The sequence below is a fragment of the Sprattus sprattus genome (assembly GCF_963457725.1).
Source record: "Sprattus sprattus genome assembly, chromosome: 12".
Classification (NCBI taxonomy): Eukaryota; Metazoa; Chordata; class Actinopteri; order Clupeiformes; family Clupeidae; genus Sprattus; species Sprattus sprattus.
Genome location: NC_137910.1, coordinates 9,032,853 through 9,048,352, shown reverse-complemented (window position 1 = coordinate 9,048,352; position 15,500 = coordinate 9,032,853). Strand labels below are relative to the sequence as shown.

The 15,500-nt window shown below is 47.5% G+C and overlaps 1 protein-coding gene across 2 annotated transcripts in view; it reads right to left on the bottom strand.

The window, feature by feature from the left end:
- The window catches only part of golga4 (golgin A4), a 47,005-nt gene that overhangs the window by 14,227 nt on the left and 17,278 nt on the right, over window positions 1-15,500 (bottom strand). For both annotated transcript variants that reach the window (XR_013968851.1, XM_080849206.1), the window contains exons 10-20: window positions 14,827-14,910; window positions 12,751-12,898; window positions 11,760-11,971; window positions 9,400-9,498; window positions 8,996-9,151; window positions 3,962-8,322; window positions 3,131-3,252; window positions 2,511-2,641; window positions 1,343-1,429; window positions 405-422; window positions 1-59 (exon numbers count right to left, since the gene is read on the bottom strand). The exon at window positions 1-59 is cut by the window's left edge and continues 10 nt beyond it. Coding sequence is in view for 1 of the 2 variants with exons in the window: in XM_080849206.1 (XP_080705332.1) it covers window positions 1-59; window positions 405-422; window positions 1,343-1,429; window positions 2,511-2,641; window positions 3,131-3,252; window positions 3,962-8,322; window positions 8,996-9,151; window positions 9,400-9,498; window positions 11,760-11,971; window positions 12,751-12,898; window positions 14,827-14,910 (5,477 nt within the window). In the remaining variant the exon portion in view is untranslated. The remainder of the gene's footprint in view (window positions 60-404; window positions 423-1,342; window positions 1,430-2,510; window positions 2,642-3,130; window positions 3,253-3,961; window positions 8,323-8,995; window positions 9,152-9,399; window positions 9,499-11,759; window positions 11,972-12,750; window positions 12,899-14,826; window positions 14,911-15,500) is intronic.

The following is a 15,500-nucleotide window of genomic DNA, read 5'->3' as shown; positions in this document are numbered from 1 at the left end:
TTCTCCTGCTCCCTCAGTCGGGCCTCGCTCAGCTGGGTGGTCTTCTGGGCGAGCTGGACCTGCGTGGGGGAGAACCACAGTTAGGGATGTCCGGGACGAACCGGTGCTGCTACAATGGAGATGCATAGTGGAGGCAGGTTAGGGGATTAAAAGAGCAAAAGTGAAATGCGGAAATGTACTTTTGCATCGCATTTGTAGGGAGGTTTATGGTGAGAAGAGTGAAACATGAAAAGCTCATTGCCTGAAAAACTGGAATGGGAAACAGAGCAGTGCTATAGGTTGCTGAGGAATGAGACTGCAGCTCTGAAATATGGGTTGATGTGAGAACCAGAGAGAGGCTTCCAACAAATCACTCACTCCCTCTACCATCAATAAAAGTAACGGGGAGGCTGGATCCAACTCACCTGAAGCTCTTCAAGTCCCTGAAAGAGAGAAGAGGGAAAGAGAGAAGAGGGAAAGAGAGAAGAGGGAAAGAGGGAGAGAGCAGAAAAACATAAATCAGTCTCGTTGGGAAACACAAATGACCAGCTGCTTCTCTCTGAGCTCCAACCTGCACGTTTGTGTGCATTCCCCCAGTTGACAAATATTCTCACTGGCTATAAAAATAAAATGATGGCTAGCCATCATTCTGTTGCCGTGACCACTAAGATGCATATGGAGCAATGTGGAGAGAAAAAAAAACAACAAAAACAAAAAGGTGCCCCTAGTGGCTGCTCGAGGAATTGGACATGCTTGAAACCCTGACATGAGATGAAATGTGGAGATGATTGAAGTCATGTTTGGCGCTCCTGAGAATGCTCTCCCTGTTGTTACTTAACGGGGGGAGAAGCTGTGAGTGACATCAGCGGGAAAGAATGCCGCCATGCGAAAGAGAGCAGCGCTGTTTGCGTTCGGTTACTTTAAAGGCTTAAGCGCTCGTATTCATCTCAAAAACATTTGGCAAAACCCCATCCTGGAAGAAACGCAACTGTTCCACCTTCCAACAGTGAGGAGCGTTTGCCTTAGAGGCAAAGAGGACGGCGTAAACCTTAAACCCTGGTGTTTTTTTTCTTATGACAGCTAATTGAGAACAGGGATACAGGCAGACACAATTGCCTCTTAAGACCCCCACCTCCTCCGCTCTCCCGATAGGACATTCCTTTCCCAGCTTTTAGTCAGAACCTCGCTGCGTCCTGCTAGCATTGGATAGCAGCCATATCACTTGCAGCTAAAGCATGGAGACGGCCATGCTTGGTTGGCTCGGCTTGTTCGCCGTGTAGGCTGCAATTTTGTGTTTTTTTATGGGGGTATGTCTATACCTCCCGCTGGAAGGTGAGGGCGGCGCCCCGCTGTGGTGCCGTACCTGAGGGCCTGTGAGGCTCCGCTGCTGAATCTCGTCCAGCTCCTTCTGCACCTCCCACACGCGCGACCCCATCTCCTCCTCGCGGCTCTGACAGGACAGGAGGGGGAAACGATTAGTCATTTCCTGCGCTGTTTATTTTCATTTGGTGAGCACTGCTCCGCCAGGCCATCTATGTAGTGAGACTCTGTGAGACTCATGTTAGTGGAGCTTTCTTCAAGGCCAGGGGAAAGCCAGACAAAGAACTACAGTGCAGTGTCGGAAGTACTCAAATCAGCAACACCCTTTTTTGTAGTCTAGGGCTGGCTGTGTGCTCCAGCATGTGGCCGAAATAAACATGACACAGTGGACACGCAGTTAAAGGGCACGTCTTTAGCTCTGATTAGAGGTTAGTGTTTACATCTCATGTCGTGTGACTAACATAGGAATTACAGTCCAAGTGCCACGGCCATAATGACAAGGACAGTAAATAGGATAGTATAAGTAAATGCATTTATACTAGTATAATTACATTTACACATCTTTCAGTCACTTGGGGTAAAAGGGGTCTGTGAAATGACAGAATCTCATACGTATGTAAATGGCAGTTGTGAGTTGAGCTTTGTGCTTCTCGTCTCTGGTAATACAGTCAGTTGAACTTGAGGTTCTCATTCAAATATTGGCAGACGGAACTCACATGGAATTCATAAATTAGTAGCGCTCAGAGGGGATTGAGGAAAGGTATCACACACACACACACACACACACACACACACACACACACACACACACACACACACACACAGAGGGGATTAAGGAAAGGTATTTGTCTGGCTAATAGATTCCTGATGATGGAGGAGATATATGGAAACCTTCACTAGAGAGCTGAAAGAGTTGCATGGACTGCACTTATTTTTGTGGTGGATTAAAGGATGAAGTCTGTACAATTTAAAATGCCTGAAATTGATTGAAGGTGTTTTACTTTATTCATTCCAGGTGTACTGCGTGGTTATAGACATAGATACTATAGATGAAATTTCAGCTACTTTTCAGCACTTTCTTTCTGTAAGGACTAACACAGCAACTGATGCTTCTCACTTCACTTCAACAACGCTTCTATTTCACAAGGGAAAAGAACTAAATCGAGCTTCCTGTGCTTTTCCCAACATGACCACTGAGCACGCCCCCTCACCTGCAGGATCTCCTCGTACCGCTGCACGGTTCTCTTCAAGTCGTCGTCCTTCTGGGCGATCACCTTCTTCAGCTGACTGGCTTCCTCACGATGGCCGTCCATCAGCTCCACCTCCACGCACTGGGCCTTCTCTGTGTGGGGTGAGTGGGATATACACACACACACACTCAGAGCACAGTGTGGGATGAGGCAGAAAGCTCATAGCACAGAGAGCCAGGGAGCCACAGAAAGTCTTCCAAACCCACTCACTCAGTCACTCAGTCACTCAGTCACTCACTTCCTGCCTACCTGCCAGAACGGATGAACTGGCAATGCGATGGAAACATATGTTAAACCTGCCAGAGTAGAGGTCTTACTTCAGCAGATCTTTTTTTGTTTTTCACTTTTCCTGAATCTAGCCATCCCTCATAAAGTATTGAGGTCCTTATTCAGTAAGGAATTGAATAAAATTTATTTTTATAAATGTGAAAACTATTTAATACACGTTGCACAGCAGCAACGGTATAAAGGGACTTGTAAAAATTGATTTTCATACAACCCAACTGTTTAATGTAATACTGCTTTTCGACTTCCAAAACACCAACACAAAGTGTTCTGTGTTGTACAACATTCCTCCTTACCAATGGTCTCTCTTACGGAACCCTCCAACTCCTTCTCCTTCAGGGCCATTTGAGTGCTGAACTCTCTCAAGATCTGCTTCAGCGCCGAGTTGTGTTTCATTTCCAGGTCCTCTATTTCCAGCCTGTGCAGAAAAACATGGAGAACTTCCATGAGCCCAAAGAGGAAATATGCTCTTCCATTCACATCCCAGACACCAAGAACAAAACTACATAAGGACCTAGAGAAGGGCATAGATAAGGACCTACATAAGGGCATACATAAGGACCTACATTAGGACCTACATTAGGACTTACATAAGGACCTACATAAGGACCTACAGAAGGGCATACATAAGGACCTACATAAGGACCTACATAAGGACCTACATAAGGACCTACAGAAGGGCATACATAAGGACCTACATAAGGGCATACATAAGGACCTACAGAAGGGCATACATAAGGACCTACAGAAGGGCATACATAAGGACCTACAGAAGGGCATACATAAGGACCTACAGAAGGGCATACATAAGGACCTACAGAAGGGCATACATAAGGACCTACAGAAGGGCATACATAAGGACCTACAGAAGGGCATACATAAGGACCTACAGAAGGGCATACATAAGGACCTACAGAAGGGCATACATAAGGACCTACAGAAGGGCATACATAAGGACCTACAGAAGGGCATACATAAGGACCTACATTAGGACTTACATAAGGACCTACATAAGGACCTACAGAAGGGCATACATAAGGACCTACATAAGGACATACATAAGGACCTACATAAGGACCTACATAAGGACCTACATAAGGATTTATTTTAGTGTTAGAGAGACTTACTTTTGCTTCTTTTCGGTTTCTTCTGCCATCTCCCTCTTCAAGTGTTCCAGCTCCTGCTCGTGTTCCCTCCTCAGTGCGCGGAGGTCCTTCTGCAACCTCGTGAAGTCCTTCTGGATCTTCTGCTTCTCCTGCTCAGCCCGCGCCAGCTTACTCTTCAGGTGCTCTGGACTCTGTTCCGACGAACTGTCTCCGTCAGCATCTCCGTTTCCCTGAGGAGAGTTTTGATAGACACCTAGAAGGCCCTCCTTCTCCTCCAGCCTTTGAGTTAGTTCCTGAAGCTTCTGTTCGTACTCCTTCACCAAAGCTTCTTTCTGACTCTGCCAGTCCACTTCCTCTTGGGGCACGTCACCCACGGGTTCCTTTCCCAAGACGCTATGGTTTTGCTCAGCTACACAGTGCTCCGTCTCGACGAGTCTTGTGTTCTGTAACTCTTGAACCAACGCGGTCTGTTCTGCGAGGTCTGCCTTAAGGCGGCTGATTTCAGCTTGATAGTTGGCATCCTGCTTGAGTGCTTCTTCAAGCTTTCCCTGGAGCTCTGTAAGGCTTGGGAGGATCTCCTCCCCCCTGTCGTTATCAGTCGTAGCACAACTCCCTTCCTGAGATATTTTGGTTTGAAGTGCTGCGATTGTTTCCTCATAGCTACTCTTCAGACTCTCTAAGCATTTCTCCCTCGTGAGGCTCTCGTCGTGGCGAACTTGCTCAAGATGTTTTTCGTGCTCTTCCCTCAGGCTCCTGAGGGCCTCCTCCAGGCCTTCCTCCTTCTTCCCGAGGAGTTGCATCTGCTGTTCCTTCTCTGCCTGGTTCTGATGAACCTCCTGCAGCTGAGTCTGCAGGCTCTTGATGACTTCCTCCTTCTCTGCTTGGTTCTGCTGTGCCTCCTGCAGCTGAGCCTGCAGGCTGTTGATGACTTCCTCTTTCTCTACCTGGTTCTGCTGTTCCTTCTCCACCTGGTTCTGCTGAACCTCCTGCAGATGAGTCTGCAGGCTCTTGATGACTTCCTCCTTCTCTGCTTGGTTCTGCTGTGCCTCCTGCAGCTGAGTCTGCAGACTCTTGATGACTTCCTCCTTCTCTGCTTGGTTGTGATGAACCTCCTGCAGCTGAGTCTGCAGGCTCTTGATGACTTCCTCCTTCTTTGCCTGGTTGTGATGAACCTCCTGCAGCTGAGCCTGCAGGCTCTTGATGACTTCCTCCTTCTCTGATTGGTTTTGCTGTGCCTCCTGCAGCTGAGTCTGCAGGCTCTTGATGACTTTCTCCTTCTCCTCGATCTGTGAGGTCAGCTGTTTTCGGATAAGGCTGATCTTCTGCTCGGCTTTCTTCTTCAGCTCTGCCACTTTCCCTGTCCCCTCCGAGGACCGCTCCTCAGCCATTCTCAAGGCGTCCTCCTTCTCCCTCAGTATCTCAGTTTTCTCCTTTTCCGACTCCGATCTCTGACGCTCAAGTTGTTCTTTGGTGGCTTGGACTTCTTTCTCCAGACACAGGAGTTTTCCCTCCATCTCCTGGACAAGGAGACCGCTTTGAGAGGACTGCACCTGCGCCTGTTGCACCTGCTCCATAATCTCTCGCTTCTCGTTGTCCCTGACGTCCATGAGCTGCTGCAGGTCCCTCCTCATCTGCTCACACTCTTTCGTCCTCACATCCAACTGTTCTTCCAAGTCAACAGCTTTCCTTGTGCAGCTTTGGAGGTCAAAGGTCAGAGTGGTGACCTTTTGCTCCTTCTCAGAAAGAGCCTGGTCCATCTCTGACTTGCTTATGGACTGATTGTCAAGGCTTGCTGCAAGTCTCTGAACATTTTCCTCCTTCTCTGCTATTTGCCTCTCCATGTCCTGTATTCTGGCCTGCAGAGACTTAACAGTGTTATGGTTGTCGGTGAACTTGGATTCTGCTTTTGTTTTGAACTCCGTCAGTTTGTTCCTGAGTGTCTCTGTCTCTCGTAGAGCCAGACTTTTTTCTTTATTAAGGGTTTCCACCGTCTCTTCCATCTGGCAGTTGAGGGATTGTTTTTCCTCCACGTGCTGTTGAGTGAGCACAGATATGGCTTCTTCCTTGTCAGCTATGCTATGTGCTAACTGAGTCTTCAAGTCATTAATGATGCCCTCTAAATTGCTGACATGTAGTGCATTCGCTTTGATAGTTTCTGAAATCATTCGGTTTTCCTCAGTGAGCTGCTCAATGCGAAGGTCCTTCTCTGAAAGGATCTGAGAGTTATTCTCAGATGTTTTTTGCAAGGACACTCTCTCATTTGTTAAGGCTTCAAATTTATCTGAATTTTCTTTCAGTTTTAGAGTCAGCTGCTCGAGTGAACTACTCAAAGTCTGGTTCTCCTCTTCTCTTTGCTTGAGCTTTCCCTCTAAAGTGCAAATTCTGCCTGTCTTTGCTATGATGGTGTTTCTAAGATGCGTCACCCTTTTTTGAGTGCTTACAACTCGGTCCTGAAGTTCTCTCACTCGATTTCCCACAGTCGTGCTGAACTGGTCAGCACATCCCTCAATTGTCACCTGGACTTCTCTGCAATGCTTCTCCAACTGTGCATGCATGGACTGCACATGGTTCTGAAACTCTTTTTCCTTGACTTGTAGTTCAAGAACCTTCTCTTCCAGCTTCTTCTGGAAGTCCACGCCTTCCTTTTTCCTGGAACCTTCAAGAACACTCAGCTTATTTTGCACGTCTTCTAGATTCCCGGAGAGTTCCCGTACTCTTTCTCGACTCTCGTCCTCCAACTTCACAACCTGGTCTTGGAGCATATTTCTGTCACCGAGAGCCTGGTTGAGCCTCTTCTCGACCGACTCCACCTGCTCTTTCAGCATGGCCTCTCCGTGTGATAAACTTTCTAATTTGGCCGCCGCTTTCCTCAATTCTGCTTGCAGTTTCTGCACAGTGGTCTCCCTGATCGCTAACTCCTCCCTCAAGTTGGTCATCTCCTTAAGAACTCGCTCCTTCTCCTCCCTGGTGGTACCGAGTTGTTCCGAAACGGCTTCCAACTCTTGGGCCTTCTCCTGCAGCTCAAGGGAATGTTTCTCCTGGAGTTCCTCCTCTTGCTGACTGATCTTCTCCTTCCAAGTTTGAGAAAGTTGCTCTTGCTCCTGTCTCTTGACCTCACCAAGCTTCTCCAGCTGCTCTTTGTGGTTGGCCTCTAGGTCAGTCATGGCAGTGCTCAGCCCCTCTGAGCTGGCTTGGGCCATCTCCAAGATCTTGTCCTTGAGCTGCTGTTCTTTCTGCTGCAGTTCTTTCTCCTTTTTCGCTAGTTCTCCCTTCAGCGCCTCCTGAGTGTCCTGAAGCTTTTTCTTGAACTTCTCCTGCATTTCTTTGGTCTTCTGTCTGACTTTTTCTGCTTTATTCTCTTGAGATTTGAGTTTACTATCCATGTCCTTTTTTATATTCTCAATCTTCCTCTCATGAGCCTTCCTTTCCTCATCTAACTGTTTTCTTAATTTATTCTCATCTTCTTGCATGGCCTTTAATTTGTCAGTGTAGGAGTTCTCTTTTTCAGTGATCTCCTGTTTGGCCTGTTCTACTTGGCACGAAACCTCTTGCAGCTCCTTCACCTTTTGCTCAAGAAGGTCAGCCTTTTGCTTGCATTCCCCTTGGGCTCTTTCCAAGAGCTCCTTAAGGTTCTTAACCTCACTCTTTGATTGTGTCAACTGTTCTGAAATCTCACCCAGACCATCATGTTGTTTCTGCTTTAGCTCTTCCAATTCTCTAAGCACAGAGTCCCTACACTGTTGAGCCTTTTCTAACTCTTCTTTCAGCATTTTGCCCTGCTGATGATGTTCCTCTGCTTCTTTCTCTTTTTCCTCCAAGATCATCTTTAGTTTATTGAGTTCCCCTTTCAGTGTCTTCTTGACTCCTCCCAGAGAGTCCTTGTGTCGGAGCTTGATGCCCTCCACATCGGCTTGATATTTCACCTGCTCCTCCTGAAGCCTTGCTTCAAACTGCTCCCTTGCCGACTTGCTGGCTTCTTCAGCGGCTGCGAGTTTCTCCTCAAGGAGCATCCTACTCTTGGTGACTTCCGAAATCTCAGAGGACAAGGCCTCCAGCTCGGTCTGCTTCAGGTCCAGCTTCTCCAGCGTCTTCTGGTTCATGTCCTCGATGTGGACGTGGAACTGCTTCTCACTGTCCTTCAGGATGGCCTCCACTTCTGCTTTGTGTTTTTCCTGAAGCTCCTGCATGGTGACGCCATGCTGCCGATTCAGGGCCTCTGCCTGCTCAGCCTTGCACTTCTCCAGGAGCTCCTGGTGCTTCTCCTCGACGGCCAACAAGTCCGCTTCATGTTTCTTCTTCAGTTCTTCCATCTGTGATGAGAGCTCCTGGTCGCCTTCCTCCTCAGATGGTCTTTTCAAGGAGCTTTCCAGCTCTAGTATTTTCTGTAATAACAGATTTGTGAATTTTAATGGAAGTAAAATAATATAATATTTGTGCACTGTTAGGAACACTCCAGATATCAGAACGTTCCTTATAGCATTTAACCCCCCCCCCCAAAACAAAACACACTAAAAATGTGCTAAGGTTTTTACCCTCAAAACGAACCCATGATTTTCCTGTATCTCAGTTCAGATCAAAGTTATGCCAATTCATTCTCGTAGGAGCTTCTGAAGAACCCATCAAGAGATAAAATAGCGTAGGAGGCGAGTTACTGCTGACAAACTCACAGTTCTGGCCGTCTCCAGCAGTGTGTGTGTATGTGTGTGTGTGTGTGTGTGTGTGTCCTGCTAACAAACTCACAGTTCTGGCCGTCTCCAGCTCCAGCAGTGTGTGTGTGTGTGTGTGTGTGTGTGTGTGTGTGTGTGTGTGTGTGTGTGTGTGTGTGTGTGTGTGTGTGTACTGCTAACAAACTCACAGTTCTGGCCGTCTCCAGCTCCAGCAGTGTGTGTGTGTGTGTGTGTGTGTGTGTGTGTGTGTGTGTATGTGTGTGTGTACTGCTAACAAACTCACAGTTATGGCCGTCTCCAGCAGTGTGTGTGTGTGTGTGTGTGTGTGTGTGTGTGTGTGTGTGTGTGTGTGTGTGTGTGTGTGTGTGTGTACTGCTAACAAACTCACAGTTCTGGCCGTCTCCAGCTCCAGCAGCAGCTCCTTGGCCTTATTCTCAGCCCCCGCCTGCAGGGCAGTTTTCTGCAGCTCCGCCTCTTCCACTGCAAGAGAGGCCTGCTGCTCGCTCTCCTGCGTGGCTTGGTTCATCTCCTCACGACACTGCTCCTGCACCAAACAACAGCAAAAACAGAATATAATCATTGAAAATAATACAAAAATATAATAATCAAAAATATTCTTTGGTATAGAAGCTTCTGTATAGATAACAAAAAATCTAAAAAATAATTCAGGTTATGGAACCAAAAACAGACGTTAAAGAACACTTGTTTTGATAGACATATAGATCAATGAGGTTTATGTTTTTTTAAATGATGAAATTCAGATAGAATGTGATCGGGAGATTGTAAACGTACCACAGCTTGATTAATCTGAGCTTGGAGTTCTTCATCTTTCCTGGCAAGAGCTTCTGTGTGTGTACGCTCCAACTCCGCAATCCTGTCCTCAGAAGACTTCTACAGACAGGGAGGTAACAAAACAATCTGTGACCAAATACTGAGGAATTATAGAACAGATGAACTATACAGATTAATGCACGTTACTTCACATCTCTGACAAACTCAGCTAACCATGTATAATGAACACTGTGAAACTAAAAGAAAAATTTCAAGTACAGGCATGATAATCTGAATTTCTTTTCCACACTCGATAACCCACACCACCACAAAGTATGTCCGAAAAATAGCTTCCAAAAGCTAGAGTGTTTTACTGGCCAAACTGGCACCTGTTTCTATCTTAACCTTGTGGACAGACACACACACACACACACACACACACACACACACACACACACACACACACACACACACACACACATCTTTGACGTGGCTGAGGCGAGTCGGCTAATGAAAGAAACAGAAAAGGTTGCTTCTACGTACAACCTTTTAAAGGCCAACCTGGTGTATGTGAAAAGATTATTACACCATAAACGTGAGTGTCAAAAAACTCATTTGGTCAGTTTGTGATTTACAGCCGCCTTGACATTCATGAATCCTTCTCTAATGCACATGGGATGAATCACACACACACACACACACACACACACACACACACACACACACACACACACACACACACACACACACACACATCATGAATCCTTCTCTAATGCACACGGGATGAATCAGGGGAGGCCTCTAAGTCACAGGACTTTCAAATCTCCACCCTCGCAAAATGTTAAATGAATGTGAAAAATATGGAGCAGAGTGATGGCTTAACCAGACAGTGGTGTCCAGAAAGCCAGTGAACACTGGTGTCTCTGCATGCAAAACATAAGGAACACATCAGTGTGTGTGTGTGTGTGTGTGTGTGTGTGTGTGTGTGTGTGTGTGTGTGTGTGTGTGTGTGTGTGTGTGTGTGTGTGTGTGTGTGTGTGTGCCTGCGTGCGTGCGTGCGTGCGTGCGTGCGTGCGTGCGTGCGTGCGTGCGTGCGTGTGTGTGTGTGAACACTGGTGACTCTGCATGCAAAACATAAGGAACACATCAGTGTGTGTGTGTGTGTGTGTGTGTGTGTGTGTGTGTGTTTGTGTGTGTGTGTGTGTGTGTGTGTGCCTGCGTGCGTGCGTGCGTGCGTGCGTGCGTGCGTGCGTGTGTGTGAACACTGGTGACTCTGCATGCAAAACATAAGGAACACATCTGTGTGTGTGTGTGTGTGTGTGTGTGTGTGTGTGTGTGTGTGTGTGTGTGTGTGTGTGTGTGTGTGTGTGTGTGCCTGCGTGCGTGCGTGCGTGCGTGCGTGTGTGTGAACACTGGTGACTCTGCATGCAAAACATAAGGAACACATCAGAGGAGAAATCACAAAGCTGACTCCTGACACTTCATTGATGCAGCTCCCAGAACTAAAATATCTCAACAGGTTTCTCACAGTTGATTAATTCAATGGAGCACAATTATAGGATATGACCACGCCAGATCATTTTTATGAATGAATTGAGTGGAGAGACACTGCCTATCTCTGAATTCAGGCAGATACCAGGACAATACATTTGCAAGATGAAGATCACGGATGCCTCACATTTGGGACGTGAGGAAAAAAAACACGAGCTGATGAAGATGTGCGCTGAGTCCACTCAGGAAAATCAAACAGCTGTGGCAAACATCAGTTAATAAATTATCCACAGATTGGCCTTAATTATATTCCATTGAGGTTAACACCGCGCTGCATCCAATTCCCTGAACAAAATCACTCCAACAGATGGCTTCTACTGGACGTTGCTCGGCATTGCATAGAAACTAACCAAAATACTTCTTAAAACCGAAATATGTTGTAAAAACTGGGAGAAGTCCTAAATGTCAGTTATTCTATGAATGCCTTTCTGCAGTAGCACATCAGCCAGATGGTTAAGACTGCACCTCACCGTCATGATGCCAACTACCTACTGTTGGACAGCACGAGTTCCAGCTGATGATCAGTCTCACTTAAGAGTAAGTCTGTGTGTGTCTGTGTGTGTGTGTGTGTGTCTCTGTGTGTCTCTGTGTGTGTCTCTGTGTGTGTCTCTGTGTGTGTCTCTGTGTGTGTCTCTGTGTGTGTCTCTGTGTGTGTCTCCGTGTGTGTCTCTGTGTGTGTCTCTGTGTGTGTCTCTGTGTGTGTCTCTGTGTGTGTCTCTGTGTGTGTCTCTGTGTGTGTCTCTGTGTGTGTGTCTGTGTGTGTCTGTGTGTGTCTGTGTGTGTCTGTGTGTCTGTGTGTCTGTGTGTCTGTGTTTTGGGCTCCTCCTCACCTTCATGATGTTGACCACCTCCTGTTTGACTCGTGTGAGCTCCTGCTGCAGACTCTTGCGCTCCTCCTCGCTGGCCTGCTCCACCTCCTTCACCCGCTCGTTGCTGGCCTGCTCCACCTCCTTCAGACACTCCTCCATCTGCACCTGGAGCTGCCGCCGCGCCTCCTCTGCCCGCTGTGCCACACCCAGGGCACGCTCCAGCTCCTCAAAGCCTGCAGGAGGCACACACACACACACACACACACACACACACACACACACACACACACACACACACACACACACACACACACACACACACACACACACACACACACACACACACACACACACACACACACACACACACACACACACATAGACACAGACACAGACACACACACACACACACACACACACACAGACACAGACACAGACACAGACACAGACACATTTAAATGTTGTGTCACATCAGAAAAAGAGCATCAGTCGGCAGCTTAAAGATCAAAGTGTGCGTTCTTGTCTTTGTCAGAAGTAGAACTTCAACATCACAGCCACTGGTTGAAGAAGCACTGGCTTTGATCAACAGAGTCAAATAGACTCCCCACTCTTGAAGTGGGGGAGGAGGAGGAGGGGGAGGATGAAGAGTCAGGTGTTGAAGTTATTAAGGGGGGGTAAAGAGGAGGATGTTATGAGATGGTAGGAGTCAGGTGTTGAAGTTATTAAGGGGGGTAAAGAGGAGGATGTTATGAGATGGTAGGAGTCAGGTGTTGAAGTTATTAAGGGGGTAAAGAGGAGGATGTAATGAGATGGTAGGAGTCAGGTGTTGAAGTTATTAAGGGGGGTAAAGAGGAGGATGTTATGAGATGGTAGGAGTCAGGTGTTGAAGTTATTAAGGGGGGTAAAGAGGAGGATGTTATGAGATGGTAGGAGTCAGGTGTTGAAGTTATTAAGGGGGGTAAAGAGGAAGATGTAATGAGATGGTAGGAGCTGACTCCCTGACCCTGCCTACCTGATTTCTCATTCTTCTCCTTCTGCTCCTGCAGCTCCTCCTTCTGGACCACGGCCTGCTGGACACGCCCCCTCAGCTGGGCGACCTCCTCCTCCTTCATCTCCAGCGTCTCGTGCATCTGGCGCTTGGTCTCCGCTATCACCATGCCCTTCGAGAGACGCCAAGAGAAACACACACCTCCGTCAAGACCCTCTGCCACCAACACACCTCCGTTAAGACCCTCTGCCACCAACACACCTCCGTTAAGACCCTCTGCCACCAACACACCTCCGTTAAGACCCTCTGCCTTTGCTGTCTGCCAACACACTTCCGTTAAGACCCTCTGTCTTTGCTGTCCATCAACACACTTCCGTTTAGGCATCCAGCCATTGCTTTCCAGCAATCTGAAGGCACACTCTGGCTCTGAATGGACATAAACTAATGACCTACACTTCAAGAACATCCAGAGAAGGACTCCACACTCAGACTGGGACCACAACATGGTTAGTGCGTAGGAGTAAACATTCCAGTAAGCTGAAGGGGCCTTAGAGGTCAAAGCGCCTGCGCAATTTACTAGTACAAAACGGGCTATGCCATTTGAAGGCCGCACGACAAGATGTTTTCAATTTATTTTGTCTACTTCATCATTTTTCAAGCCCTTTGTGGTTGTTTTGGGGACACGACTGTTCCCACACTAGACAGTGGGAGAGCCGTAATGTGCCCGTTTTGTGTTGCATGACGGAGTGGAGGGGACAGTTTAGTAGCAATTAATTAGGTTTGGGGGTACTGTCAGCAATATATGCTTCAGTCAGAGCACTGCAAACACTTCTGCAGTCCCGGAGGAATTTTGTGTGGGTGACCATGTAAGCATAATCCAATTCTGTGTGTATGTAATGCTCACAAAGCCATTTCCGCTGCTGATCCAAGAACTTACTGCTGAAACAAGATTACTAGTCATGGACCCATCTCCTCTCTCGTTCTGCCAATACATCTCATAGCAACTAATCTCATTCTGACAGACAAGGGAAACGCACTGTTTCTGTTTCGGGAAACAACGTTACGACACAACCATGTAATCCAGCTGGGGGTTTTGCTGACCGGTTCCTGGTTCCTGGTTCCTCTCGGGGTCTGGGTCTGCCATCACCGTGGTGACGGTAAGTGCTTGTGACCTGTTTGCCTTCCCCTCCTGCATTCCTCTCAGTGTCTTCCCTACCCGTCACCTCTATCCAGCAGAGCAGAGGTCAAAGGTTAAGCACAGAGGCCCGGAGGATGAGAGGACTTGAGGCCGCTACTCGCTGCTAGCCTGTAAGCGCCGCCGTATTTCACAAGGGGGAAACAGCCAACAGGACACTCGAAGGGTGACACACACATAACTCAGAATAGAACGTGAAAAACGAAAGAGGATATCAGAATAAGCCTTGCGAATGAAAAATACTGAGGATCTTTTGGGGTATTGTGCCTTAAGGATGAAGTCATAAGCTGTCATGTTGAATTATCTTCCAGGAAAAGAAGCAGAAAGCAGAACTACAGAGGCCAAGATTGCCCTGTGACATATCTGACAGGCAGTAATCACAGCTGACATCTAGTCTTATTATTCTCTGCAGGTGAAAGATGATAACTATGCACATTGACTTCTTAAATGTTTTAAGCTTCTCTGACTCATCATCCTCCAAACAGACAAGCATGCATTTTTGTTGATTAGAAAAGATAGAGGTTGTTTAAAAAGAGCATTTGAAGTCTGACATGCCAGACTGAATCAGCGAACAGAAACTGAGTCTAAGCCTTGAAATCAGCTGGATCCCCTGAACCGCTACGGTTATGTCTCCCATAGCCCCACTCCCCCCACTCCCCCCACTCCCCCTACACACACACACACACACACACACACACACACACACACACACACACACAGAGACACAGACAGACACACACACAGACACACACACACACACACACACACACAGACACAGACACAGACACACACACACACACACACACAGACAGACACACAGACACACACACACACACACACAACACACACACACACAACACACACAACACACACACACACACACACACACACACACACACACACACCTTGTCCTGCTCCAGCTGCTCGATGAGGTTCTTGGCGTCTCTCAGCTGTGTGATCAGCTTCGTCTTCTCAGTGGTGTGAAGTTCCTACAGGAATCAGGCAGACAGACAGACAGACAGACAGAGAGAGCTGCGGTCAGCTCAGCCAGAGACAAGAGGATTCATGTGGGAAACATAAATCTCCTTACACACACTCACAACTTTCCAACAACTATTTGCAACTTCCATATCTTTCGACTTCAGGATAGATAGTCTGTCAGCACTATGGTGCTACGCTGTGAAAACGTTAACACGGACTGTCTGACTGACCTTAGATGTAAAAAAAAATCCAGAAAAAAGGACATATTCTATATATTAACATTTCTGAGGAACTCTGAGTACTTGCTAACTGCACTTCACATTCCGCTAGTCATTCCAGTGTGGGTAAGGTGGGAGTCATTTCTGAGTAGGAGGGGAAAAAAGGGTGAGCTTTTCCACCAACACATGGAAGCTAGGAGTGTTTGGCATTTCTGTCCCACAGCCATAGATGAGAATAGGAGTGTTTGGCCTCTCTCTCCCACCCAGAGAGACGTGCTGTTGGGCCAAAGGCTCACCCTCCTCCTGCCACACATGGAGCCCACGGGCAGAGCCACGGGCAGAGCTGCACGCGACCGCCTGCGTCTCACCGCTGACCAGAG